Source organism: Ochlerotatus camptorhynchus, unplaced genomic scaffold (assembly GCF_037179485.1).
Source record: "Ochlerotatus camptorhynchus isolate MF236.1 unplaced genomic scaffold, CSIRO-AGI_Acam_v1.1 ptg000100l, whole genome shotgun sequence".
Taxonomy (NCBI): domain Eukaryota; kingdom Metazoa; phylum Arthropoda; class Insecta; order Diptera; family Culicidae; genus Ochlerotatus; species Ochlerotatus camptorhynchus.
This window is the reverse complement of record NW_027040590.1, coordinates 399,093-426,882: the sequence shown is the minus strand read 5'-3', so window position 1 is coordinate 426,882 and position 27,790 is coordinate 399,093. Positions and strand designations below refer to the sequence as shown.

Genomic DNA, 27,790 nt, shown 5'->3' with positions numbered 1-27,790 from the left:
ACTTACACCCCTGCTTCCAAGTTTGGTTACAAGATTGCAACTCTGGAGAGCATTAAAATTTTGTGTGGTCATTGGGGCCGTGTGGTTCTGAATATGGTGATTAGTGTGCAAAATGTGCCGCTATTGCATCCTCCCTATTTGCACACGCCCGAAGATCGTAGACGAATGCCACTTCGACATGTTTCGTCTAGAAACGATTCTCTGATGACTGTGTTGGGGAAGCAGCATATGCATGTACGTAATTAGTGGATCTGTTAGTTATTTCGACGCTTGACTTTTACCACTTTTCCAATAGTTTCTTGTTGAAAATCAACAGTTGGAAACATTGCTATCGATGCGTGGAAATATTTCTGATCGGTTGGTGATAAAATTATTGAAATTGATCCAGGAGCAGCTGAGTTATTAACGTTCAAAATCTTTCATAATTTCGTTACATGTTCCATTTTCGGTTTTCACAAAGTGTACTCCCATATAGATATCACAGACGTAGTCCTACGTCAAAAAATGTTAGAAAAGGACGCTCCAATGTTCTCGGCCGTCTTGATAAAATTGATGAAGCATGCTTTGATCTGACAGTTACCTTCAGATCAGTGATGACATAATCGTTAGCTAATTGATATTGTTCTGCTCTCATGCGCTCTCAATATCAAGTGTGATATTGGAGCAAAATATTATGCTTGATATTGATTTTACAAACTCCTTTGATATTGCGAGACTATTCACAACGTGAGTTGAGTTGAATAGCCGCAAAAATGATTCCGTTGCACCTTGTTTTCTAAGAGCACCCGCACCAATGCGTTGCTATTCGGGCTGCTAGTTTGACAACTTAAGCAATTTCTATTTTAGCTAGCAACTTGTTTACGCATCGGTCGTTGCTATCACAATTGTGAATTTACGTTTTCGGCTTTCGCACTTCGAACTGAAATTGATCACAGAGTTTCGTTATTTTTTTTTCGACAATATTGATATACCTAACCACGACAGTTCGGATCGTGGTTTTGCCGCGAGTGGAGGTGCATAAGTTTTCTCCCGGTATATCTGCATTTTTATATATGTGTCGGCGAGTTTATTAGTTCGGCTGCATCGAAGAGTGATTAAATTGTCATTCAAGACATTATTACAATAATGACTGATAATGACTCTATTCAGAGGATGTGCAGTGAACGGAAGATAAAAGAAAAAAGTCCAATGCCATCATAGTGAAATGGGCTTGAAGAAATGGCGGGTGCAAAATTTTTGTTTTGTGTTAGTGAATGTGGAAAAGATGAAAAAAAACGAAGTCATTTGTGAATTCCGAAAAGCTAAAAGCATTCGATTTTGGTCAAGCTTATGTGTGTGCAAAAAGGCTCGTGTTGTGTTTGTTGAAGATGCAGCAGAATTGGTGGAACCGGCGTACGATGCTAGGCAAATACATACACAACTATGAGTACGAGCGTGCCCGTGTGGCTAATACGGAACACAGACGCATATCAATATTGGTGAGATCTCTCCATTCTACCATCTACCTATTTCTATCTTTCTCTTTCACTAAGGGGGCATCCATGAACTGTATCACGTAAAATTTTGGAAAGGATAGCTTTTCCTCCTGCCCTTAGTTATGTTTTTCGGATACCATTGCATTTTCACAGGCTTCCTGTGAGTGTGCTGAGTTGCAAGAGATGGTCCATCCACGGGTGTCATTTGTCTTGCTTTTATGACTTGGAATCCATGACAGGGACAGGAGATCGAGTAATGTGAAACTGATCGTCTCTTTCGTTGGCTCGCTTTTGGATCTGACGAACTACTCGCTTGCAGGGGAACAGCGTTGAAATCGAATTCGATTCTCATCTGCATAGAGCTTTATAACGTTTTATCGTCTTTCTCTATCTAGCACACGGAAATGGAGGGATTCATTGTTTTCCAATCAATGCGTTTCTCTCTAGCTCGCACTTCTTCGATGGATCTCGATTTAGTTGTATAGCATAAGCGTGTACGTGTGTATTAGAATATACTGACAACGGAGTTGCAGCGCATCGGAAATTGGAGCTTGCTACCAGTGCTACCAAAAATACGGATTTGTATTACTTATGTACAGTAATTACTATTTAGCATTGCTAGCTTTTACGCTGGTAAAGCGTCAAGCGTGAAGTAAGGGGCACGGTAGCTCAAAAATGTTAATGTTTTATGGATTCTGTACCCGTCTTAGGCCGCGGCCGGAGTATACGCGACGCGACGCGACCCATTCAAGAGAATCTTATTATTTTTTATTAACATCGCGTATGAGTAGAATTTAATGAAGGCATAAGCGCTTTTTCGTAGCTTTTTTGTTTCCAGGTTTAAAAGATCATCGGCAGTAAAGGGCACCACCTTGGAGTTTGAGTTTTAATAAATCCCAGGTCCTATTATATTATTATTATATATTCAATGACAAATATTTAAAACAGGATCAAAACACAACTGGAAGAAGCAACGTAACATTGATTGATTTTCTCTAATGTATGTTCAAAGTTTATATGACAGAGCAATTAACCATTTTATTTATCCATTCCCGGAGAGAAAATTCCATTACTTGTTGATATATTTAATTGTATACTCATTTAATAATCAGATTCGGAATATGAGTCACGGGGGAGCTTATTGTGTTCGTGAGTCCTCCGTTTAGGCTGGATTTATTGATTTAAATCTTTAAGTAGATTCTCAGCTCTTCGATGATGGAAATTTTTTTGAATAATGCCATACCACTTTTTCAGCCTTCGTTCACATCATTGTAATGCATGATAACAAGTGCATGAAAACTGTTAACTGTCCAAATAACCTCGATTTTTCTGACTATTGATTCATTATTAAAGTTTACCAATATTTATAAAAGCATTCCATATTGCGTTTAAAGATTCCATGGTGCATAATAAAGATTTTGTTTCAATTCCAATAATATCTAATAAATCAGTTAAATGTACGGAGGTTAACTAAAATCGAGCTTATTTGTATTTTGTAGTACCGTAAAACGAGGTATCTTTGATAATGTGGTTAACTTTGATAGTATAATATAAAGAATAAATTTACTCGCTGTGCGTTTTCCAAATAAGAAACATTGATTCCATATTGTAGCTTAGGGTATTTCCGTTGATATTGTATATAGTTTTATATAGTATGTGTTACATATTTTACAAAAATATTAAAAAACCATTTTCGTGTTTTTCGCGCTTTTGAAAAAGCACGCAAACCATAACTTATGAAATGTTTTTTCCGATGCAGCCATCACAAATTCAATGTTGAATTATTATTGCTTTTAAAGTTTTCTGATTATATACTCATTCAAAGTTTCATATTTAAAGAACTAAATTGTTTGAGTTTCACTCATTTTTTTCTACATTCATCGAGCAGTATCAAAGTAACCCCAAATCAAAATGCAGAAGTTAGGTCACAAAACTAAAAAAAAAAGTGCAAATGCTTTAATTTTCGTTCAACATATTACTAACGAATTAACTCTTGGATCCTCAGTACTTGTTTTAAAAATATAAAATTTGAAAAACATTCATTGTTTTACGGTACATGTTTATTTTACATTAATTATATATTATATATTGCATGACTAGTAAATTATTTTTATTTTACATATTTAAAATCTCATTATATCATAATAATCTGTATAATTTTCATTTACAGAAGGTGTATCAAACATCAAATTATTGTTATTTACATTTATTTTATAATAATATAATATGATATCTATGGTTTTCAGAATTTGGATTACCCAGAGAATAAATTGAATATCACCATATGTTATTAAATTGTTTTACCTTTGCAGAGTTTTGCTATTTCAAGAATTAATCAGTGATGCTTATTTTTATAACTCTTGTATGCTCAAACAACCTCGATTATTTAGCAAATTGATTCTTTACTTAAATTGTGGATTCATTAAATAGACAAAGTTGAGTTCAATCATACCATGCAATTAAAATATTCATATATAGCTTGAGTGTAAAGAATTTGAGTGACTTAAATCGAGGTTTTCTGTATTTTCCAGTGGCGTTTCCTTAACCTCGATCTACCTGTGCACCAACTCTCAAAACATAAATAATAATCAATATATTGCTTGCAATAGATAGATATCGAGTAAACTAGAAGATTGAGTGTATTTTCAACCGATTCAAATATGAATATGGCATTAAATCTGGTTTTGAAAGTTAATGCACAGGTAAATAGTTAGGTTACGGAACGCCACTGGTATTTTGTTATATTTTCTGTGTTTTAAGGAAATACCTGCATACATACATACATTTTGCATTTCACTACATATATTATATAAATTATACATTGCATGATATACTATTACCTTTAACTTAATATTTCAGTTTACCCAAGCAAGTCATCGAAATTAATATGAAACAGAAGCATTAAATAATATTATATGTTATAATTATTAAGCAGGTTATTTCTCGTCACGTTAGTTATTCATCACAATTTTTAGCATTATTGTTAGTATCATTCGAGCAAAATATATATAATTGCTTAATATATCCTATACATTTCAGTGTTGCATCCACCTGTTGTGAGCTGAGGAGGTGTAGAGCTGCATCTTATTATATGTAAAATACTTCTTCATTGCAGTAGCAACTATATTATCCATATAAATGTATTTCATTATGTCATATTTTAATGTTCTGATATATTTCATTTCTCCATTGCATATATTTTTATTATATAAATAAATACTGGGTTGGGAGGGAGCATCAAGGTATCATTCAAACTGAAACTGGACGATGGTATGATTGACAGCCGGAGTCTAGGAGAGAATAAACACTATCATTTTCTTTATCCTACCGATTCGATTGTGGTGGTGTGAATTCTACTCCAACAGTTTCAGGGCGATTGACGCGCCCTTCTTAACAAACCATCCAGTAGGAAGCTTAATAAGTATTGCGAATTGTGTTATTCGATTTGTTGGAGCGTATCGTTGGAAGGAGATTCTTAAATTCCCGTGGATTTCGCGTAAGTGTCTGCTTACGGGTCCACCCCTCCGTTTTTGGCCCTTCATACAGCGATATAGTGAATTCAGATCGGTAGCTCAAATTGATCTTGCTATTAAGTGGAGCTGCATACAAGACAAGTCTTGAAAGGATGGTGGCTACCTTACATACATACATACATACATATTGATATACCTAACCACGAAACCGAAGATTGAAGGTTAAGATCCAACTACTGACCCAGGTATCCGTATAGCCCAGCGATTTTTTTTTAAATCACTTGTTGTGATGCTACATGAATAAATTTGAATCTGCGACCAGAATGCTCACACTGGTGGTCACGAAACTGTCCTCTGGGAGATCCGGAACATCCATAAAAGTGGTCCATTCATAAAAATGATCAAAGTATCGATCTTCGTATGCTTATCTTATAAAGGTTGCGCACCAAAATGCATAAAGGCATTTTCGGATGCCCACACCCAACCGGGGCATGTAAGATTCGCTTACAATTATGTGTGATTCATCATCAGAGGATGTTAATGGAGACCGCATGAACCGAGGATGCGATATACCTAGCTGCGGTCCGATGTAAGAAAATTGGAGACCGAAAAATGTGTAGTGTATTAGTGAGTGAAATTAATTATGTCGAAAAAAATAAAAAAAAAGGGTTGCCGACTGGACTCGAAACCACGGACGTTGCGACTATCAGGCCTGTGCTTTCTCCACTGCTCTCTCCATGCTTCTGAATATGGTTAGCCTAAAAACAAACATGAAGCGCTCATTTTCTCGCATGCTCGACTTCGTATGCTTTTTCTGCTGGAGAGATTCGAGACAAGTGTGTGCGTCGTTCTACAATGTTCTACAATGTGCGTCGTTCTACAAGCTTACTGGTATAGTCGAAAGCGTAGATGGAACACGAAATAAAAAAGACAAAAACCATTACATCGCCTGCATGGTCAATTTCAAACATTCGTTGCGATGTTCATGAACAGAGGATGATAGGAAATGGAACTAACATTCATTGTAATAGATTTTTGGTTTGCGTGCACCTGGATTACTAGATTACATATTTTGGTTTGTGAATTTATCAAGCTCGGTTGGTCGAATTTAAAACGTTAGATCTATTAACATCAGAAAAAAATTGAATCCTTTAAAAAGCTCTAATTGATAGAAATGTGGGTAAGTTAAAATATCTTTAAGAGTAAGTTTCGACAGCTCCAGGGCAATTTAATAGATTTCAGGAAAATTTACTTCACCGAAAATCAAGAGCTTCAGGGCAGTACCATTAAATTTAAAAAAAATTAAGCTTAAAGACCTACGAGTAAGTTACGTGAACTTCCGGTAAGTTCTGAAAATGTTCATGAATATCAGGAAAACTGTGAGATCTTGAGGGACGTTCCTAAAACATTAGATTTGATTCGAGAACTTTATGGCAAATCCATTTATTTCAGTAAAATAGAGGAAACCATCAAGAAGTTCCGCTAATTTAAGGATAGTAAAAAAAACTTCAGGGAATGAACTTAAAAACATTTTGAAAACACAGTAGATCCATGTTTAAGGGGAAATTTTAAGATCTTCTGGGGAGTTCCATTAATTTCTGAACAATTTCAGGAACATCATCAGGAAAACATAAGGGAAGTTCCGTAAACTTCAGGAAACAATATAGATCTTCAGGAGAGTCTGAGGAATGAAAAGAAGTACTGAGAATTTCAGGAAGTTTCATAGGCAAACTGCGGAAACAAAAGGAAAGATCCGCAAAATTTCTGTAAATTTTTGTGAACTTCAGGCAAACTTCAGGGTTTTTAAAGTGTTTCCAAAAATTTCAGGAACTGCAGGACCTTTTAAGAAAATTTGAGAAATTCAGGGATATCTAGAGAATTTTAGGGAAGTCAAAATAATTTCAGAGATGTGGAGATCAGGGCTCTACAATTTCGAAGCTCTAAAATGAACTCGTGTTTTGTTTCTCTCATACATACGTGTTCGACGCTTCATTTCTATAACGCCTAGCTAGACTATCAGCAAGAAACGAAAATAAAAAAGCAGGACGCTTAGAAGGAAAGGCTGGCTGTGGAACTTCTCGTCGTTGCTTTGCTCATCGCTTTCAATGTAACTAACGTCGATTTTCTAGTTAAACGAAACCTCATTATGGCTTTCAGTTCCCTTTCACGAACACTCTATCACCGCTCTTTCAATTTATTTAAAATGCGTTATGTCCCGTTTTCGATCATTTTTTTTAGATAAATATATGGATGGAAGATAGTGTTTTGATGTGAGAAATGCTTTAAATGTGTTTTTTTTTTTCATTTTCCGTCATATACGTCATGAAACCTCTGTTGATGTGTTTCATGAAAGAGAAAACTATCAAAGTCGAGCGCTCTTTCGCTCATCCGTTTCGACGAAGCTTGAAAGGAAGACCAATGGAGCGACGGGAGAAAGAGAGACAAGCGATTGAACATTTGTTTGTGCACGCCGACTGAGGTTCTAGAATGCTGCGAAGCTGTTCGACTTTAACAGAAAAAGAAAGCCAGCAGTCTCTTCGTCGCATCGATTTGGTCGATTGAAGCTGATATTGTGACGCCCTGGTGGAGATAACTCGAGGAATATTGACATGTTAAAGAACTTCCAAGTACCTTTAAGAAGTTAAACTAGAAAGCTTTAGGGAATTTCAGAGATATCAACGGAACTTCCAATAACTTCATAACTTCGAGAAATTCAAGAAATTCCAGACTTTCAGGGATGTTCGAAGATATATATGCGCAAGCTCCGATAAATTCCGGTCAATTTAATAAAATACAGAAAAACTTCGAGAATTTTTTTGACCGTTCTATTTAGTTCCGGGTAGTACCAAGAACTTCAATAGAATTGAGGGTACTTCAGGAATGGAATAAATATATAAATATATACATAAATAAATAAACTAATTTCATGGCCATTGAAGAATGTTTAAGAAGTTCCAAGAAAGTCAGGAAAGTTCCGAAACTTCATCAAAGTACCAAGACCTTTATTTAAATTTCAGAAACATAAGAGATTTTACATGAGCATCAGGAAAATGTTGGATCATTTTAAGGAAATTCAAGTACAGTTTAAAGAACTGCAAAAAAACTGCAGGAACTTCAGCGACGATCAGATTATGTTCAAGAAAATCGCGATATCTTTTAAAATGTTCTGAAATCTTCAAGAACGACTAGAGACCTTCAGAGAAGTAAATAGATTTTTTGGTAGTTTCATTATATTTTGGGAAGTTCTCGGAACTTCGTAGATGATTAGAGGAATTCAAAGGAATTATGGGATACTTAAATAATTTCATGAATTTTGCGATGCTTCAGAAACAATGCGAGGCTTCAGAAAATTTTATAAATATTATTAAAATTTCCGGAAGAATAGAAAAATTAATGAACTTCAGAAAAGATTCAAAACCTCAGGGAAGCCCAAATAAAACTAGGATTTGACTACTTTTTTTAATGTTCAAAATCTTCCAGAGAACCACACCGCTACCTGATTGTATATGCTAGCCCCCTTTACGGATGCTCCGGATCTTTTGAAGGGCCGTTCCATGGCCATCAGAGTGCACATACTAGTTTCAAATCCAAATTCATTAATGCAGCATAACAACAAGTTGATTAAAAAAAATCTAGAAACTTGTTACACATTTTCCACATTTATGGACATGCTTTGCTGTCTCTTGGGTCCACATTTTTGTCCCAAATACAAATTTATTCATGTATCACAATGTTCAAATGAAAAACAAAAACAACCATTTCATATCCCTAGTAACAAATCTAGAGCTGCTTGGCTGTATTCAAAATTTATAAAGGTTTTATTGCAGCTGCAACCATTACCTACAGCTTTATCACGGTCATATACAATGCAAGTCATGAAACATTCTTATAGCTATCTACAAAACCCCTATAAAGCTAATTAAAAAAACCAACTGATGCTTATGCTATTTTCACTTATGAAAGGTTTTATGATTGCTTTGAAGTATACAATAATGCCCTTATAAAACCAAAAAATAAATCCTTTCGTTGCTTTATAAGTAAGCGCAATAAAACTAGTTGGCCATGAAACAGTTATTTTAAACAATTATAAGCATTCAGTTGCAACTTGTCAGAAATGTAAATAGGTGGTTTAATTTTACAACATAGAAAAGAATAAAAACTTTCCGGTACTTCCAAGCGGAGCGCAAAGAAAATCAATAAAATTGTTAGCATGAGCATGAAAACATTTCGTGTATACGTATACGCGACGTAGTGTGTGTAAGAAAAACGTCAGCAATCTCCATGATTCTTCCGTTCTCGCTCGCATATACATGGGGTGACACGGTCGAATCTTGGTCGAAATACATGGAATGGTGACAGTCCTAGGGCAAAAAGGTTGAAATCACGCATAACGTTTCATAAAGGTTAATGTACCATTCAAAACTTTTCTAAATGTTTGTAAAATTCATCGGTTGCACCCGTAGAATAGGAATATACATTTGCCCTCAAATAAAAAAATGAATTCAAGCTGAAAATTGCATAAGGTCCTAAGTAATATTGACAGATTCACTTCGTCAACTTTTTCTTTGCATCCCCACGGTCATGTAAAGACATTCCCAGGTATTTTCAGCACATAAATCGATAAAAGAAGCTTTTATCTAGCATCCAATACGACAAACACATCAAGAAACGGTTCTGTGAATAAGTTATTAACGAAAGAGAAAGTCGACGAAGAGAATCGATCAATGTTACTTAGGACCTAATGCAAAGTTCAGCTTGAATTGCTCTTGTAAAAAAAATAGTTCTCGTAATAAAAGCATGCATTATGCTTATCTGTTCTGCTTTCATCCCATGCACACTGGGCCAGGAATGAGATCTAGCGGAGCAAAATTAATAACTCCGAAACGAAGCATTTCCGCGACTTGGTGTCTTCGGCAAAATTTCTCGTCATAATAAGGACCATCTATTGACATAAACAAATAGTTCAAAACTCTTCCGCAAAGATGGTGTCACAATCTAACTTCTTTCTCTGACGTTTTGGAAACTTGATGTCTTCGGCAAAGTTGTTTATGTTGACAAAATGAACAGCTCTTTCAAAGCCGTAAAATTTCCACAGTCTACTGTTTCCAAGTTATATGGAGTTTAAGAAAAAAATGTCGAAAATATGGTTTTTTTTTCTGTTTCGGTTTTTTTGCTTACAGCTTTATAATGTTATATTTTTCTCTTATGCAAATACATTAAATAAATAGCTTTTGTGAAGAAACATACTGGATTAAGCTTCAAATTTCAAAGATATTGTTGAAAAAACGAGAAAAAAAAAACACAATTTTTGAGCGTTAATATCTCCTAAAGCGCAAAAAATCGCAACCTGACATTTTCAGGAAAAATTAAGCAATACTCGATAAACAAAATATCAAAAATTGAAAGAGGTATATTTGGTGTTTTTTTTTTTAGATTTCTTCATTTTAATGGAACATTATTTTTTTCTATAACTTTTTTAATGCATTGAAATGGCGTTTTGAAGACTTGACGACTTTGGCAAAATGATTTATCTTGATAAAATAAACAACTCTTCTTAAGACGTTAAAACTTCACAGCCTACTGTTTTCGAGGTATATTCATTTAAACAATATATTTAAAATTAAAACACTTACTTTAAACATTTTTACTGTTATTTCACATAACTCGAAAACAGTAGGCTGTGAAGTTTTAACGTATTAAGAAAATTTGTTTAATTTATCAAGATAACCAACTTTGACAAAGTCGTGAAGTCTTCGAAACACAAATTCAATGCATTAAAAAAAGTTATAGAAAAAAATCATGTTCCACTAAAATGAAGATATCTAAAAAAAAACACCAAAATATACCTCTCTCAAATTTTGATATTTTGTTTATCGAGTATTGCTTAATTTTTGCTGAAAATGTCAAAATTGTGTTTTTTTCTCGTTTTTTCAACAATGTCTTTGAAATTTGAAGCTTAATCCAGTATGTTTCTTCACAAAAGCAATTTATTTAATGTATTCGCATAAGAGAAAAATATAACATTATAAAGCTGTAAGCAAAAAAACCGAAACAGAAAAAAAAAAACCATATTTTCGACATTTTTTTCTTTAACTCCATATAACTTGGAACCAGTAGACAGTGGAAATTTAACGTCTTTGAAAGAGCTGTTCATTTTGTCAAGATAAACAACTTTGCCCAAGACATCAAGTCTCCAAAACGTCAGAGAAAGAAGTTAAATTGTGACACCATCTTTGCGGAAAAGTTTTGAACTATTTGTTTATGTCAATAGATGGTCCTTATTATGACGAGAAATTTTGCCGAAGTCACCAAGTCGCGGAAATGCTTCGTTTCGGAGTTATTAATTTTGCTCCGCTAGGTTGCATTCCTGACCCAGCGTGCAATGTAAGCATTAGACATTTTAAGAAATTGCGCTTGGTGTTTTTCTTGCCTGCTGTCCTCTGTCGCCATATTGTCATTATGAAAATACCATTAGCCTTGGAATAAAATCCAAGAAATTTCAATAAAATAATGGCTAAATAAGAGATCTGAAATGATTTCCAGTGTGCATTGGTATGAATTTATGTATTGAGATCTATTTTCTGTAAAATTAAGGTGATTCCATCAAATTCATTTGATTTCTGAAACAATCTTTTTCGTTAACTTGAATTATTTTGGAGGCGCATTTATTTAACGCTCATATTATCCCAATATACACGACAACATTTCAAGCTTTTTTTTTTTTTTTTTTAATCTTTATTTTAGAGATTTTTAGCCTGAGGCTAGTTCATCTCTTAAACAACATTTCAAGCGCATATGTTTTGGAACTTCTAAAAAGTCATATATTTTCTTTAAGATTTTCACTAATGTCGCCATGAAACAAAATTGATTGCATGGTGATCTTGACACCAACACCCAAACCTATTTTTACCGCTAAAGATTTCCATTTGGAAAAAAAGTTTCAGCAGAACAGAACAACAACAAGCTAATTTATGGCGGTTGCTTTGAAGCCAATAAAATTAAATTGCCTTTATAACTGATTTTCACCAAAGCGTAATAAAACTGCTTGGATACAATATTACTCTTATAGAGGCTATGAGAACCTTTTGTAGAGTATCTAGGTTTCCTGACAAAAGGTTTTGAGACAGCTTTATTGTGATTCTCAAACATGCTTTATAAACCTTATTAAGAGTGGTCCACTAAGCTGTAAGACGATCTTATAGCGGTTATCAAAAGGTTGTGCTGGAGCCATTAATTTTATTGGCGGTTTTATGAAATTGATCTCAATAACCACTAATAGAGTGCAATAAAACAAGAAATGCTACTTGGGATATACCAATGCTTGGGCCGGTTGCTATCGCGCTGCTATATTTGTCAACCCGCTGTTCACCGAGAGGCAGATTGTTATTTCCCGCACTTGAATAGCAACCCCCAGTGCGGTTACTGCGTTATGGTAGAGGTTGCTAAAATAGCTTTAGCAACGCATTGGTGCGCGTGCTCTTATGACATCATTATTAGTTGAAAGCAACGAGAGCTTCCATTCAATCAAACGCGCTTTTCGTCGAGTTGCGTGTACATATTCCGATTTAGAAGCACCTGAAACTGAGTGCAGAAAACTTCTAATAAATCCACGATTTCAGAGCTAACAAGTCAATTATGCGTTTGATAGAATACTTTAGTAAATAACTGAGTACTGCGGAGTAAATAGATTCCATTTTGCAAGCCAATGGAAAACTGCTTGAAAATTTGTTCAAGTTTAAAATTGTTTTGTTCTTTCTGAGTTGATTTCCGCCAAAAGCTCTGAGCCAGGAGTGCTCGAGCCCCCATGACTCTATCAAAGTTTGTTTACAACCATGTTTCGCCAAAGTATGTTTTACTGCAATTGAAAACTCAGCTGAGTCATAAAAACTATGCTGGTTTTTAAACTTTCATTATTGAGACTGTTGGTTTTTGTCTTTGAACTTACAATTAAGAATGTGTTATGAAAAAGTATGAATCATTTTTATGAGATTGCAATGCTTGACAAGAGGTAAGAACAGTAACTGAGTTTGTTGCTTCTGAATGTTTGGCTCCCGTTTGACAGTTCTGACTGGCTCCCAAGTGACAAGCACATTGAGTGAGTCCGCAGTGGGTACTTCGTTCGGTAGCTTATTAACCTGGGTAGGTTAATAAGCTACCGAACGAAGTCAATGAAAACGCGTGATATGAAGGTTTGCACCCATTATTCCCAAAAACAAAAGAAGCACTCCGAGCGAATCATGTTTTATCTTCATCCGATAGGCCGAAGTGAATTCATTGGCGTTTCAATGGCGTTTCAATGCGTTAGGCCGAGTTTGGCGTCAAGAAGCATTTATATACTTTTGACAATATCTCAACGATTGGTTTCTTTTTATCAAATCTTACGGTACATACGGAAAGGTAAATAAATTTGAAAGCCATCAGTAATAATAACATGCCGTTTGGGGCTAAACTGCGCTAGATTAAGAAAGACTAAGTGCTTAATAGGCCGGAAATGGGGTATTTAACCCTACTGCTCAGAAGAGGTCAATGTTTGAGATTAGAGTATGATTTCCCAAACACTAGGTTAGGACCCAGATGCGTTGTTTTTTTCCTTGATTTGTTTTCCGTCGACCATGTTTTCCGTACTGAGTACCAATGCTAACGCCGCCAGGAAGGCAGCTCCCACACCTGAACACTCAAATCACGGACCGGGATCAACGGCTCTACGTCCCTCCCGCCCCCCCTCCCGTGATCAGAGATTGTATGCCTCAGAAAATCCCGAAGGTACGACTGGGATTGTACCCAGGCCCGCTCACCCCTACACCACTGGTGCCACTAAAGATGCGTTGTTGTTGTTCTGTAGATTTCCAAAAAAAAACAGGCAACTAGTATGTTCACATTAACCCATCTTCTTTAACATATTGCAAGTTATAATTTCCAAACGGATCCATGCCGAATGTTGCCATTCCTAAACGATCATCGAGCAACCAAAGTCAACCATTCTCCTTTCACAACAAATATCAATTTCAACGCACTTGCTGCCCATCCGCGGCGCTGCAAATCCATTGAATTCACTATCACCGTGATGACAGTGCCCAGCATTGGTTGGCGGATGTTTTGAACAAACAATCACCAAATACGCTTCCACTTCGTCACCGTTCACTTAACGGGACACTGCGAAAACTGAAAACAACTCATAAATTTCAGTGCAAACTCTCGCCACAAAACTAATCGGTTCTCCCGGTGGTGGTGGGAAACCGTAGAGATGGCTCCCCGTTCGTTTTACATTTTCCATAAACTGCATTCAAGCCGACTCATTGACAACCCTAACGTTTACGCAAACAACAGCGTTTGCCAGCTCTAGACAATCAACACACCCCCGCTCACCAAAATCCAAATCCCCAAAAGTAACCGCCATTGAGCGGGATGTATCGAATCGGAAGTGAACCACTCACAATGTTTCAATTATTCGTGAGCCCAAAATCACCTCGCTCTGGAACCGTCGATGATGGTCGTTTCACCCCTCAAGGGGCCATTATTAATTATTCGCAAATGGGTGCCCATAAATCGCCCGAATTGGATTTCACCCAGGAAGATACAATTTGCTCGATTAGCCGTTAGTACTGCTGCTGACTGTTGTCAGTGGAAAATGGCAAACATTGCTTAGGCATTGGTTGTTTTGATGATGGCATGCATAGCCCCGTGTGTGAATGGTGATTTCGATGGAAATAAGTGCGATGTTATCTGATGAATTGGGCTCTGGGTGGTAGCAAAGTGTTGAGCGTTTTACAAATTCATGTTTCTGATTTATGTGCTATCTGATAATGGAAGGATGTGTTTTTTTTTGGCTGCGCGTCAGTGTCCAATCAATGTTACAGTTGGACGTCTGTTAGGGGGTAGCCATAAGCGGCTACAAGGTAGGGTTATTTTGTTTAGTTAACCACCGTTATTGAAGTTCAGCAGTAGATGCATCAGCACTTGCACTTTGTCAAAAGTTCCTATTTTCATCGTTGTGCAAATTGCTCTTTGTCTGATGACCTGCCACATCACCATCGTCGATCGAATGTTATTTATGAGATACAATCAATTATGTGTAGAACAAAAAATCCAATTTATTTGCCCCCATTCACCACATCAACACCATCGAGTGGGCACATTCGATGCGGGGAGATGCGCAGCTCATGTTTCGATTTTTAATTTCCGTTTTTTTGCTATCTTCTTCACAGGATCACCACCTACTCTCTCTCTGGTCGCGAATAACATTGTGGTAGATTTATATCCGTTCATGCAGACGACAAAAACCCATCAACATCGTAGTCCCGAATAAAACAATAAGTCGAACCGAAAAACAAATCAGTGCAATAACCCAAGGAAAACCCCGTTCGGGTGGCTGAAAAATGATGGCGGCATCTTGTCCACCTTTCAACAAGCACATCTTCATCGGTGGCGGGCCACCGAGCGAAACGACCGGCAGCGAGATCTCGTCGGTGGAGAGCGACTGGGGCGACCTGCGGCTAATTGCCGCCCAGCTGGGAGTGGCCAATCCGGATGATTTGCATGTCGAGCGGTTCAAGGTCGACCGCCAGAAGCTGGAGGAAATGATCAAAGGTAAGCGTGCGATCAAGAGGGCAGAAGCTGCGACACCAAATCTGCTTATACAGTGCTAAACAAAAGTACACAGCAAAAAAATAATTTTGATATCCCGTCAAAGTGGATACACTAAAATCATGTCGAAAATATGGTGTAATATTACTTGCTAAAAAGGACAAAATTATCATTAATACAATGCATGAACTGACATTAGGCAGCTTTTACTGCATTTGTTTATTTATATGGTCATAAAAATTACATGAAATTTTCGACATGATTGTAGTGCATCCACTTCGATGTGATATCAAAATTATGTTTTTGCTGTGTATATAGCGTTTTATTCTCTCTCCTAAAAACTTCAATGAGCTATAACCAGTGCTGTGTTCCTAAAATTTGAGCTAAGTAGTTGCATCCAATTGACCAGCGCCATATAAAATATAAATATGTCTGAAATAACGACTCGCCTGCCCCTGACGTTGACGTTGTTTCAAATAGTGCATTATCTACACAGCAAAAATTAATTTTAATATCACATCAAAGTGGATGCACTTCAATCGTGTCGAAAATGTGGTGTAATATTACTTACTAAAAAGAAAAAAATCATCATTAATACAGTGCATGAACTGACATTACGCTGTTTTTACTGCATTTGTTTATTTTGTGGTCCTAAAAATTACTGATTTTCGGTATGATTAAAGTGTATCCTCGTGAATGTAATATAAAAAAAAAAATTGCTGTGTAGTTGATGTGTTATGCTGTTATGAGCAGCACAGTGCTAGGTGGTGAAGGGGGAATTTGCCACACCACAAAACAGCGAGGGGCGGAAAATCACTCAAATGTTCCTTGAAAATCAACAAAGTCCGTTTATCCTTACTTCTTGAAATTATTCTTATTTGCTTTTTAAGTTTCGTCAACATTTCCAAGCACCATCATTTTTCTTTTTCTTATTTATCTCATATCATACTTGACTTTCTCTAAATTTCAATAATAACATTAAAAAAATTCTAGAAATATCTTAAACATTCTTGGGCAAACCCTCAGGCAAAACAAAGTTTTCCAAAAATCAAGCAGTTTTCCATTGGCTTGCAAATTAAAATCGATCGACTCCACAGTACCTAAAGGGGTATAACAAAAACCTAATCGCTAACGGAGCCTGTGGAGTATCAGAGCGCCCTCTACATTATAAAGCCCTTACTGCGCTAACCGAAGCAATAGCACAGCGGACTTTTGCTTCTCCGAGGCAATTGGTTGCCCTTCTTAAGTTGCAAGTACGAGGCTAAATAAGGGCGGGATTATGGATATAATTATACTTAAATTCAAAAAACAAGTAAATTATGTTGTAAAGCTATTGATAAATTCGTGGAAGTGAGGAGAATTTCTTGGTTTCCAACAGACCATTCCTATCCATTCCGTAATTGACCTACGTGTGAACGCGGCCGGAGCTGTTATTGCCTATTGCAAAGTATGAGATCACCATGCATCGTTTGTTGATTCTCTGTGTAATACAGGTGATCTAGCAATAACGGAGTAGCAACCGCAAGCGGTCAATCCTTTTCATACTTAATTATGTCTGTACTATACAAAGCCACTTGGTTTAACCAGGAGATTGGAACTCCGTTCATAGTGACTATGTGACTACTACTAGGTTTCAAAAAGGAAGCTCTAGGCTTATGTGGAAATATTATAAGTTGAGTTTTGGAAGCGTTGGTAGAAATCTTCCATTTTTGTAAATAAGAAGAGAAAATATCTAAACTCTTCTGCAGTCTGCTGCAAATAACACGAAGACTTCTTCCTTTAGCGGAAATGCCTGTGTCATCAGCGAACAAAGATTTGTGGCATCCCTGAGGCAAATCAGGGAGGTCCAAAGTGAAAATGTTATGCAATATAGGCCCAAGAATACTACCCTGAGAAACTTCTGTTCTAACAGGTAGTCGATTAGATTTGGAATTTTGATAATTTACCTGCAGAGTTCTGCCAGTTAAATAATTTTGAACTAATATCATAATATAAAGTGGAAAATTAAACTTTTTCAATTTAGCAATCAAACCTTCATGCCAAACACTGTCGAATGCATTTTCTATGTCTAGAAGAGCAACTCCAGTTGAGTGGCCTTCAGATTTGTTTGAACGAATTAAATTGGTAACTTTTAAGAGTTGATGAGTAGTTGAATGCCCATGGCGAAATCCAAACTGCTCATCTGCAAAAATTTAGTTCATATTGATGTGAAGCATCATTCTATTTAAAATTATCTTTTCAAAAAGTTTACTTATTGAAGAAAGCAAACTTATTGGACGGTAGCTAGAAGCTTCAGCTGGATTTTTTTTCGGCTTCAACATTGGAACAACTTTTGCATTTTTCCATTTATCAGGAAAGTATGCCAAATGGAAACATCTGTAAAATAATTTTACCAAGAAAGACAAGGTACTCTCTGGGAGTTTTTTGATGAGGATATAGAAAATTCCATCATCACCTGGAGCTTTCATATTTTGAAACTTTTTATTTATAGACCTTACTTCGTCCAAACCAGTCCCCCAGGAATCATCAAAAAAACTTCCCGAGAGAAAAAATTCAGATATTCCCGAGCAACCTGAATTTCAATAGGACTAGTAAGACCCAATCTGAAATTATGGGAACTCTCGAATTGCTTAGCAAATTTCTGAGCTTTTCCCAAATTTGTGATCAAAATTTTACCACCTTCTTTAAGCGCTGGAATAGGCTTTTGAGGTTTTTCAAAATTTTTGTAAGTTTCCAAAAGGGTTTGGAACTCGGGTCTAATTTAGAAACATTATTTTCAAAAGTTTTGTTCCTCAGGGCAGAGAATTGTTTTTTAATTTGTTTTTGTAAATCCCGCCAGATAACTTTCATGGCAGGATCACGTGTTCTTCGATATTGTCTCCTACGGACATTTTGAAGACGGATCAAGAGCTAAAGATCGTCGTCTATTATAATTGAATCAAATTTAACCTCGCATTTTGGAACTTGCTTCAACTATAGAAGTAGTCAGAGATTCAAGAGCATAATTAATTTCATCTTTGGTTTGCAAATGAATGTTATGATCGAAATTATGTACCATATATGTTCGATATTGCTCCCAATCAGCTCTATGGTAATTGAAAGTAGAGCTGTTGGGATTACAAATTATTTCTTGGGATATTTCAAAAGCTACTGGAAGGTGATCAGAACCGAAGTCAGCATGGGTAACCATTTGGCTACAAAGTTGACATGAATCAGTTAAGACCAAATCAATAGTGGAGGGATTTAATGCTGTATAAAAGCATGCTGGGCTGTTTGGATATTGAATAGTAAAAAAACCTGCAGAACAATCATCAAACTGAATATTACCATCGGAATTGCTTTGATCATTATTCCATGAGCGGTGTTTTGCATTAAAATAACCAATAATGAAGAATTTAGATCTTTGACGGGTAAGTTGGAGAAAATTATAATGCTGGCCTACGCATTGGAATGGCAAATAGGCAGCTAGAAACGTAAGTTGTCCAAATTTTGTTTCAACAGAAACACCCAAAGTTTCAAAAACTTTGGTTTCAAATGAAAAAAGAATTTTATGTTTGATTCGTCTATGAACAATGATGGCAACGCCACCTCAGGCTCCATCAAGACGATCATTTCTAAAAATAAAATAATTCGCGTCCCTTTTAACCTTATGGTCAGGTTAAAGGAAAGTTTCAGTTATAACGGTGATATGCACGTTATGAACACCCAAAAAGTAAACTAACTCGTCTTCATTATCGTTAGGAGATCGAGCATTCCAGTTTAAAATATTTAATGATTTAAAATCCATTACTGAATTTCAAAGTCATGGCAATATTGTTCGCAAATTTTACTCCAGTTTCAATAGCATCAAACATGGAGTTAGATTTAAGCATATCAGTAATCATTTTAATTAATGAATTCTGTAAAAAATCCATTTAAGGAGCAGTACGTCAAAATTGTCAAAATTTCCGTTAGAATTACGTTGGTTAGTATTTTGATTTCTACCCGGTGCAATAGCAGCATAGGTAGCTCCATTAACTCGCTGAACATTGTTAGCAGCGAGGGGAGTAGGTACAGATGAAAAATTTGAAGTAGGGGTGATATTTGTACCTACGGGTACGAATGTAGAATTTGTTCCTCGCTGACCGTTGTTAACAGCAGAGGAATTTGTACCTGGTCGGAAACGTGGAGCGTCCTACCTGTCGCTTAGAACGAGATTGTAGGATAGCTTTGAGAGTCTTACATTCCCAAAAATTGGATTTGTGGTTTTCACCACAATTTGAACATTTAAATTTCTTAGGATCTTCCTTCACAGGACAGTTATGCTTTGCGTGAGAGGAATCACCACAATTCATGCAGTTAGCTGGCATGTAGCAATTTTTAGTTCCGTGACCCCATCCCTGGCACTTACGGCACTGGGTGAGGTTTTGGAAATTTCCTCCAGTATTCCTGAAGTGTTCCCACTTCATTCGGACATGGAGCATAAGGCTAGTTTTTTCTAAGACCTTAAGGTTGTTTAGTTCACTAGACTTGAAGTGAACTAAATAAAAATCATTAGAAATCCCGTTGCGCGAATCACCAGGACGGGATTTCATTTTGGGAGTTTAGGACGATGGTTATATTCAATCATCCCTAAGGTGTCGAAGTGTCCTTGGTTCAAAGGTTTGGAGGTGGGTCAAGACTTCATTTGTGTGATGTCTCGCCTCATGTCCAATCATTATTCGCTAAGCGCTCACTTGTTCCGTGTTGGGCTGGGAGACAGCAATCTCTGTGAATATGGACAAGGTTACCAAGACGCAGATCACATCATTTGGTCTTGTGCTGAGCACCGTGGAGTCAGATCCGAGTTGTACGATTCCCTTCGGGCTCGAGGTAGACAACCTAATGTCCCAGTTCGGGATATTTTGGCTAGACGCGATCTGGAGTTTGTCTTCTTCTTCTTCTTCGCATTTCAAGCTTATTGCATATCGCATATTAGCTTATTGCGTGCTCTCAACTTAGTGTTCTAGATGCCCTTCCACAGTTATTAATTGAGAGCTTTCAATGCCTGTACCATTTTTGCATTGATATGATTGTGTGGCAAGTCCAATCATACTTCTATGCCCAGGGAAGTCGAGAAATTTTCCAACCCGAAAAATTCCTAGACCGAACCGGGAATCGAACCCAGCCACCTCCAGCATGGTCTTGCTTTGTAGCTGCGCATTTACCGACTGAGCTAAGGGAGGCAACCCAAATATGTTTTCTTTAAGAATATTAACCATAGATTGTAAGTTTGATTAACCTTGTGTTTAGTTTGTATTTTGTGTGCGTGTGTGTGTGTTTTTTGTTTCGTATATTTGTGTCTGTAATAATTGTATAATTACAGAGTTGATACAACGTCGATAGGATTAAGTATATGTTTTAGAAATAGTGAAATTTTTGAATCATAAATCATATTCCAAATCTCCTTTTCCTTCACCGATCCAAACAATTGTCATCCACTAACCTCGAGAAGACCGCGAGTAATCGGACAAACCCTTTAATTTTAGACTTAAGACATTTAAAATGTATATATAAAAAGATAACTTGGCTCTGTAAAGTTTATTCGATTGAGCCTGTAGAAATAAAGTGATTAACAGAAAAATTGTTTTATGAAACATATGAAGAGGATGTAATAAATCCATCCTTACAATGGTTTTAAGAGAAATTTGTAAGGCGTGTGGTTATCATTTTCAAATGAAATTTTGCTCGAGAATACCAATATTGTCAATCCAGATAAAAATTAGTATTTGACGTCAGATCACCTGTCTGTTACGTTGTAATGTTTTCCCTAAAATGGCAATACTTTACGCAGAGAGCATACATTCCAATTATCCAAAATGTGCATGGCATTCTAAGATGGATGTTACACAACGTTTGACAATTTTTACTTGTTTATTATTTACAGTTGAAACGTATTCAGAAGGAATGAATAGCGCTGAGGAGTTCTTCACAAATGTAAGTTTCTTTAAGAAATGTATTACTTCTTTTCGCTCAAACGAACCTTTTCTCATCGGTCAGATCATGAAGGAAACCACCACGTACGTCAGCTGGCCGTGCCGGTTGAAAATCGGTGCGAAAACCAAAAAAGATCCCCACATTCGCATCGTCGGCAAAATGGCTGATGTGCTGAAGGCCAAGGATAAGGTGATGGCTCGATTGGATTCTCGGGTAATTGGATATTTCCCTTTGCCGTTGAGGACCGCATTTCAACAAACACACATTTTTTTTTTCTTCAGGGGAGCCGCGTCATCATGAAAATGGACGTCTCCTACACGGACCACTCGTTCATAATCGGCCGCGGGGGCAACAACATCAAGCGCATCATGGAGGAGACGGCCACGCACATCCACTTCCCGGACTCGAACCGATCCAATCCGACGGAGAAGAGCAACCAGGTGTCGCTGTGTGGTAGCATGGAAGGCGTCGAACGGGCACGTGCGCTGGTTCGCAACTCGACGCCGCTGTTGATTTCGTTCGAACTGCCGATCCTGGCCCCGGGTAAACCCTCACCGGACAACGAAACCCCCTACGTCAAGCAGGTGGAGAAGGAATTCAACGTGCAGGTCATTTTTTCCACCCGGCCTAAGCTGCACTCGTCGCTGGTGCTGGTCAAGGGTTCGGAGAAGGAAGAGCTGAAGGTGAAGGAAGCCACCCACCGGCTGATGGACTTCATGTGCGAGAATATTGCGGTAAGTTTCCGAGACAATGGAACCGGAGGTTCGAACGCAGAGCTTGATGATAAATTATGATAGCGAAATTGTAATTTGTACAACAAACTGTTTCACTCCCTCTCGGTCTTGCAGAATCAAATTCCCGTCCAGATGCAGCTGGAAATATCCACCCAGCATCATCCGATTGTGCTTGGTCGAGCTTCGGGTAATTTGCGGGAAATTATGAGCAGAACTGGAACACAGGTAGGTCTATTCAGATCGGATGTATCTCAATCGGGGTTCTAGGGCAGGAAAGTTTCGTTGGATTGCTTATTGTTATGGTGGGAGTATGATTTTCGGGTTGGAGATCCTAGACCTTATTTTTAAATTAATGATGCCTTTGTTCTTTGTTCACTAGACTCATGACCGTGATTTCCAAGATACATTGCTTATGATTGTTGGATTATCATTCCTTTATTTCATTTCACATTTTGGTGACACTAGTACTAGTTGGGATTTATTTATTTTATTTTGTCGTCAATCAGAAGTAGATCATTTTTTACAAGTTACAAGTCATGTGATAAAATTACGAATAGAATTAAAGTACTGCTTTAATCTAGTTTTTGTCCTTATAAAATCAATAGCTTCACTATGCTTATTGTAAGCAGTCATAATTTGATTTAATGGACCGAATTTGGCATAATTTGTGCGATAGTGATTTGTAGTAAATATATTTCGAGTTCGCAGTTGCTGAGAAGGTATGTAAAAATTAAGCTTTGATAACAGTTCTAATGAGTCAATTCGATGCGATACTATATCGTTCACAAACGAAACCATTGCAAATTCACGACGCGCTTTCAATGTTTGAATGTTGATGAGCATGCAGCGTGCTTCATAAGATGGAAGAGGAAATCTTGTCCAACCTAATTTACGAAGAGCAAATAGTAAGAATTGCTTTTGCACTGATTCTAATCGTTCCTCATGCGTGTATGAAAAAGGTGACCAAACTATGCTGCAATATTCAAGTATTGATCTTACATATGAAATTTACAGTGATTTTATTGTATACGGGTCATGAAAATTGTAACTGAATTTTTTGATAAAGCCAAGCATATTATTTGCTTTGTTGATAAATGTATTATAATGATCAGTGAATGCTAGTTTTGAATCAATTATAACTCCTAAAACCCAAACTCGTTCACACTTTTCTACTGCCTGATTTCCTATTACAATTGTATTTTCTGGTTTGTTTCTTCTTCTACTAATAGCTATTGATTTACATTTTTGAACGTTTAGTTGCAGGAGGCTTTCGTTACACCAAACATAGAATAAGTTAATTTCAATCTGGTATGTCTGTATATCTTCTTTATTTCTTATTTCTAGAAAGAGCTTCATGTCATCCGCATAGATTAAAACTTTTATGTTTTCAAGAATAAAGGAGATGTCGTTTACAATTAAAATAAACAAAAGATGGACTAGATGCGAGCCTTGAGGGACTTCAGAAGTAACAGTAATAGGGTTTGATTTTTCACCTTTGAATCTAACTATTTGTTGGCGATTAGTTAAATATGACTCAAGCCATTTGAGAAGTCCAGGTTCAATTCCTATTTTTTGTAATTTGAAAAGTAGCATGGGTATATCAATACGATCAAATGCTTTGCTAAAATCGGTATAGAGTGCTTCTACATGGTTTCCATTATACATTGCAACCAAAGAATAGTTGACGAATTCAAGTAAATTTGTATTAGTTGATCGTCTTTTGAAACAACCATGTTGCATGTTAGTGATTCTGTTTTTGATCTGATTGAATAGTTTTTCATTGACGATCGCTTCGAAAAGCTTTGGGATACAGGAAATAATAGCAATTCCTCGGTATTTTGTATGTCAGATTTTTTGCCACTTTTTAAAATAGGCACTAGAAAAGAGCTTTTCCGTGTTTTTGGGAAGATTCTAAAATCTAGTGACATATTGAAAAGCCAGAATAATGGAGCTGTAATTTCCAGTGCCAGGCTCTTCATAAATGCTAGTGGAATTCCGTCTGGTCCAAAGCCTTTGGAAGCATCCAAATTGTTTAAAGTTGCCATAATATCCTGCACATTAACTTGATTAACTTGTATATCTCTTGGGACCTCCCTTAGCTCAGTCGGTAAAGGCACAGCTACAAAGCAAGACCATGCTGGAGGTGGCTGGGTTCGATTCCCGATCCGGTATAGGAATTTTTAGGGTTGAAAAATTTCTCGACTTCCATGGGCATAGAGTATTATTGTACTTGTCACACAATCATATCAATGCAAAAATGGTACAGGCATCGAAAGCGCTCAATTAATAACTGTGGAAGTGCATCTAGAACACTAAGTTGAGTGCACGTAAAAAGCTAATATGCCATACGCAACAAGCTTGAAATGCGAGGAAGAAGAAGAAGTCATAGTTAGAGACTCTTGAACCATCAAATAAATAAACTGCTACCGGTGTCCATGTGATAGAGGGAATGGATGAAAATTGATATCGTTGTTTGTTGCTCCTGGTTGAAATTACCAAAACGCTTCGTTCAACCTTTGTCGGGCTCGAATTAAATTTTGCAGCACAACTACTTTTCACCCGGCCTACATCAATAAACTAAATGACACACTAATATTAACTATCAATTGCTCTATTCATCGTCCACAACATGGCTTGTATGTAACTGCTCCGTTCGACTACACGTATGCCATTATGTTTCTCTCCCACAGATAATGTTTCCGGATGCAAACGATGTGAACATCAAACCAATCAAGCGCTCCCAGGTGACCATTACCGGCACGATAAACGGTGTCTACCTGGCCAGACAGCAACTCATAGTAAGGAACCTCCGTCCAAGGGGAAAGGGTGCTTATAATGCAATCTCCTTCCTATATCTTAAATTGGACTCGCATCGAGACGGGTATAAATTGTAATCTCAAATTTGTTTTCAATTATAAACAGGGAAACCTACCGATTGCACTGATATTCGACTATCCGGAGAATACGGTCGACTCCGAGGAGATTGCCAAGCTGATGTACTCGCATGATGTGTTTATCTCCGTTCGGCAAAAGTCCCGCCAGAGCACCCTCTGCATCGTCATCAAGGGAATTGAGAAATTCATTTCCAACATTTACGACGCACGGCACCAGCTACTGAATAGCACCGGTCCGAAGGTGGTGGCAGATATACCTCAATCCTATCTGGGACCGAATGAGCAAGCACAAAATTCCCAAAACATATCCCAACTGCTTGCCGGACCAACACCACAACCGTTCTCCCCGCTGTCTCCGATCAACCCGATGCCATTTGCCTCCAACGCCTGGCCATCGCCGACTCCACCGCAGGAGTTTGCCCTCAATCAAATGCGAAATCAATTCCAAAACCTACAAATGGGACCGTCGAAAATGCACAACCCGTTGTCAATGCCACCTGGCTTGGGAAAGTCACAATTGCATGCCATGAATACGTCTTTGCGACAGACGCATCTACAGGTTCCCGGTGCACAGCAACAGCAACAGCATCATCGTTTGCAGCTGGGTGGCCGGGGTTCGGATTCCGGAATGTTCTGCCAGAACACCAGCAATAGCAGCGCCAGTGGAGATCATTCCAGTGGCTATCACAGCCTCAACTGTAGCAACAGTTCCCTGGAACAACAGCTGCAATCGATTCCGGGCTCTTCCGGATCTGCTTCCACGTCGCTAACCAACAGCTCACCCGAGACCAGCGGAATCGGCAGTGCTGCAGCGCTGAACCGGTGCCGCCATTTAAGCTACAGTGACAGTCCCCAGTACCAGACGGACCCCTCGGACCAGCGGACGCCGATGGCCTACGAGCAGAAGGTAAGTGGGTGCTTTCTTATTTCTTTTTTATTAGTCGCAGTGCAATCGGAGGAATGCTTTTTGAGATAAATAAAAGAAAGCTCGCGTTAAATGTTAAAATAGACCTATTTTCGATGGTCAATTCTATTTATTGATGTTTTCATTAGACTGATTTGTTTAGTACGGCACCATGAAATTATTTGCGGTTGTTGGACAATCGACACCTAACATTAGGCAAGGGATTACACAAAGCACCAGGCTAGTAGGAAATTTTCCAATTTCACAAGAAGCTCTCCCAAGCTTGAGCGGGAATCGAACCCCAACTTCCTGACACACACACAATATTCTCAAACGACTTCTAACCGGAAGGCCATCAAGGCCAAATGCATGCAGCTCAGAACGACAAAGATGTTTTCAGCTTGAGTTTTTGTCTTATAAACAAGCAGCTTCTGGAGGAAGTCGAAGGAATCATCCGAGAAAAATCGGATGAATTATTGCGTTGCGTTGCGTAACGTTTGTAACGGAGTAATTCGTAGGTTGCATACTGGCAACTTTCATTTATCTACTTTAACATTCTTATTCTAATTGCTTAAGGAAAATTATTTGGGAATGAATAGCTCTCCAATCAGAATTCAACATAGGAAAAGCATGCCATTGCCGGCCAAGCCCATCTTCTCCGTTACGAGGAAAGGAATGATATTTTTGATGTAACAACTACTTAACGAAAGGCCAGCGACTCACAGACGCCCCCATAGTTTCTACGGAGTGGGCATAGTTGGGTAGGAGATGGGTCAGGATTCGCTTAAGCAGGTGATTCGACCATAGTAATTGTTTTGTTTTGGTGGATCTTGGAAATAAACCCACGATCTTCTACTCAGTAAGCAAAAGCGGTAGCCGTCAAGCTAGCCGAGCTCCTCAATTTTAATTCCAATCCAATAAAATAAAATGTAAACATGCAAAAAGGAAGGGTCTCACCCGAATGATCGAATTTATGGCAACTTACATCTCCTTGACGAGAACACGAAGCGACCGCTCATCGAGGAAAATTAGCTGATATAAATTTTCGGGGGAAAATAAAGAAAAGTTCCGGAAACAGTCAGAATGCATTTTCAGGAGAACTCTGGAAAAACTTTCCGTAGATGTGAAAAGACATTACAAGGAAAGTCATAAGAGTCTTTCGGAAGAAATAGAAAACAATTTCTACTTCCAGAGGTAGGCAGTAGGACTTCTAGTGGAGGTCAGAAGAAACTTCCGGGAATTTTTGAAAAAAATATCAAACAATGCACAGTGGTCCAGAATGCAGATTTAGGTGGAATGATATGTTTTGAGCCTGAAATTGAAACTTTAGACTAAAAGTTTCTTCTACAAAGTTGTTCTTTATAGTAACGCCCTCATTTTTATGACAATGAATTCTAGGGTGGTTCCTATTATCATTAAAATAAAAAATCTAACTTTTTTGTTTGAATAAATTAAGGTATACATTCTTCGGCAAAGTTATAGCTGAGCTAATTTCAAGCAACTTTGTTGAAAATAACTTTTTTGTATCCAATTCCCTTCTTTTGGTGTTTGCAAACGTCAGGGTGGTCCTCAAATAAGGGAATTTTTAAAACTAACTTTTTTGTTTTACAAAATAAAACCATGTGTTGTTTAACAAGTTGTAGCTTAGTTAATTGCAAGCAACTTTGTCGAAGAAATTTTTTTTTCGATCTCTTAACGTTCTCATTTTAGAGTAATTTTTCGGAGTTGACGTAGGGTGTTCCTGGAAAAAATAGTTTTTTAGCAATAACTT

The 27,790-nt window shown here is 37.5% G+C and overlaps 1 protein-coding gene across 2 annotated transcripts in view; it reads left to right on the top strand.

Moving 5' to 3' along the window:
* BicC (protein bicaudal C) overlaps positions 1–27,790 on the top strand; it is a 46,522-nt gene that overhangs the window by 5,002 nt on the left and 13,730 nt on the right. For both annotated transcript variants that reach the window (XM_065219158.1, XM_065219159.1), the window contains exons 2-8: positions 15,154–15,535; positions 21,438–21,487; positions 21,551–21,700; positions 21,769–22,221; positions 22,336–22,446; positions 24,912–25,019; positions 25,144–26,022. In XM_065219158.1, coding sequence (XP_065075230.1) covers positions 15,325–15,535; positions 21,438–21,487; positions 21,551–21,700; positions 21,769–22,221; positions 22,336–22,446; positions 24,912–25,019; positions 25,144–26,022 — 1,962 coding nt within the window. In that variant the 5' untranslated portion in view covers positions 15,154–15,324. The remainder of the gene's footprint in view (positions 1–15,153; positions 15,536–21,437; positions 21,488–21,550; positions 21,701–21,768; positions 22,222–22,335; positions 22,447–24,911; positions 25,020–25,143; positions 26,023–27,790) is intronic.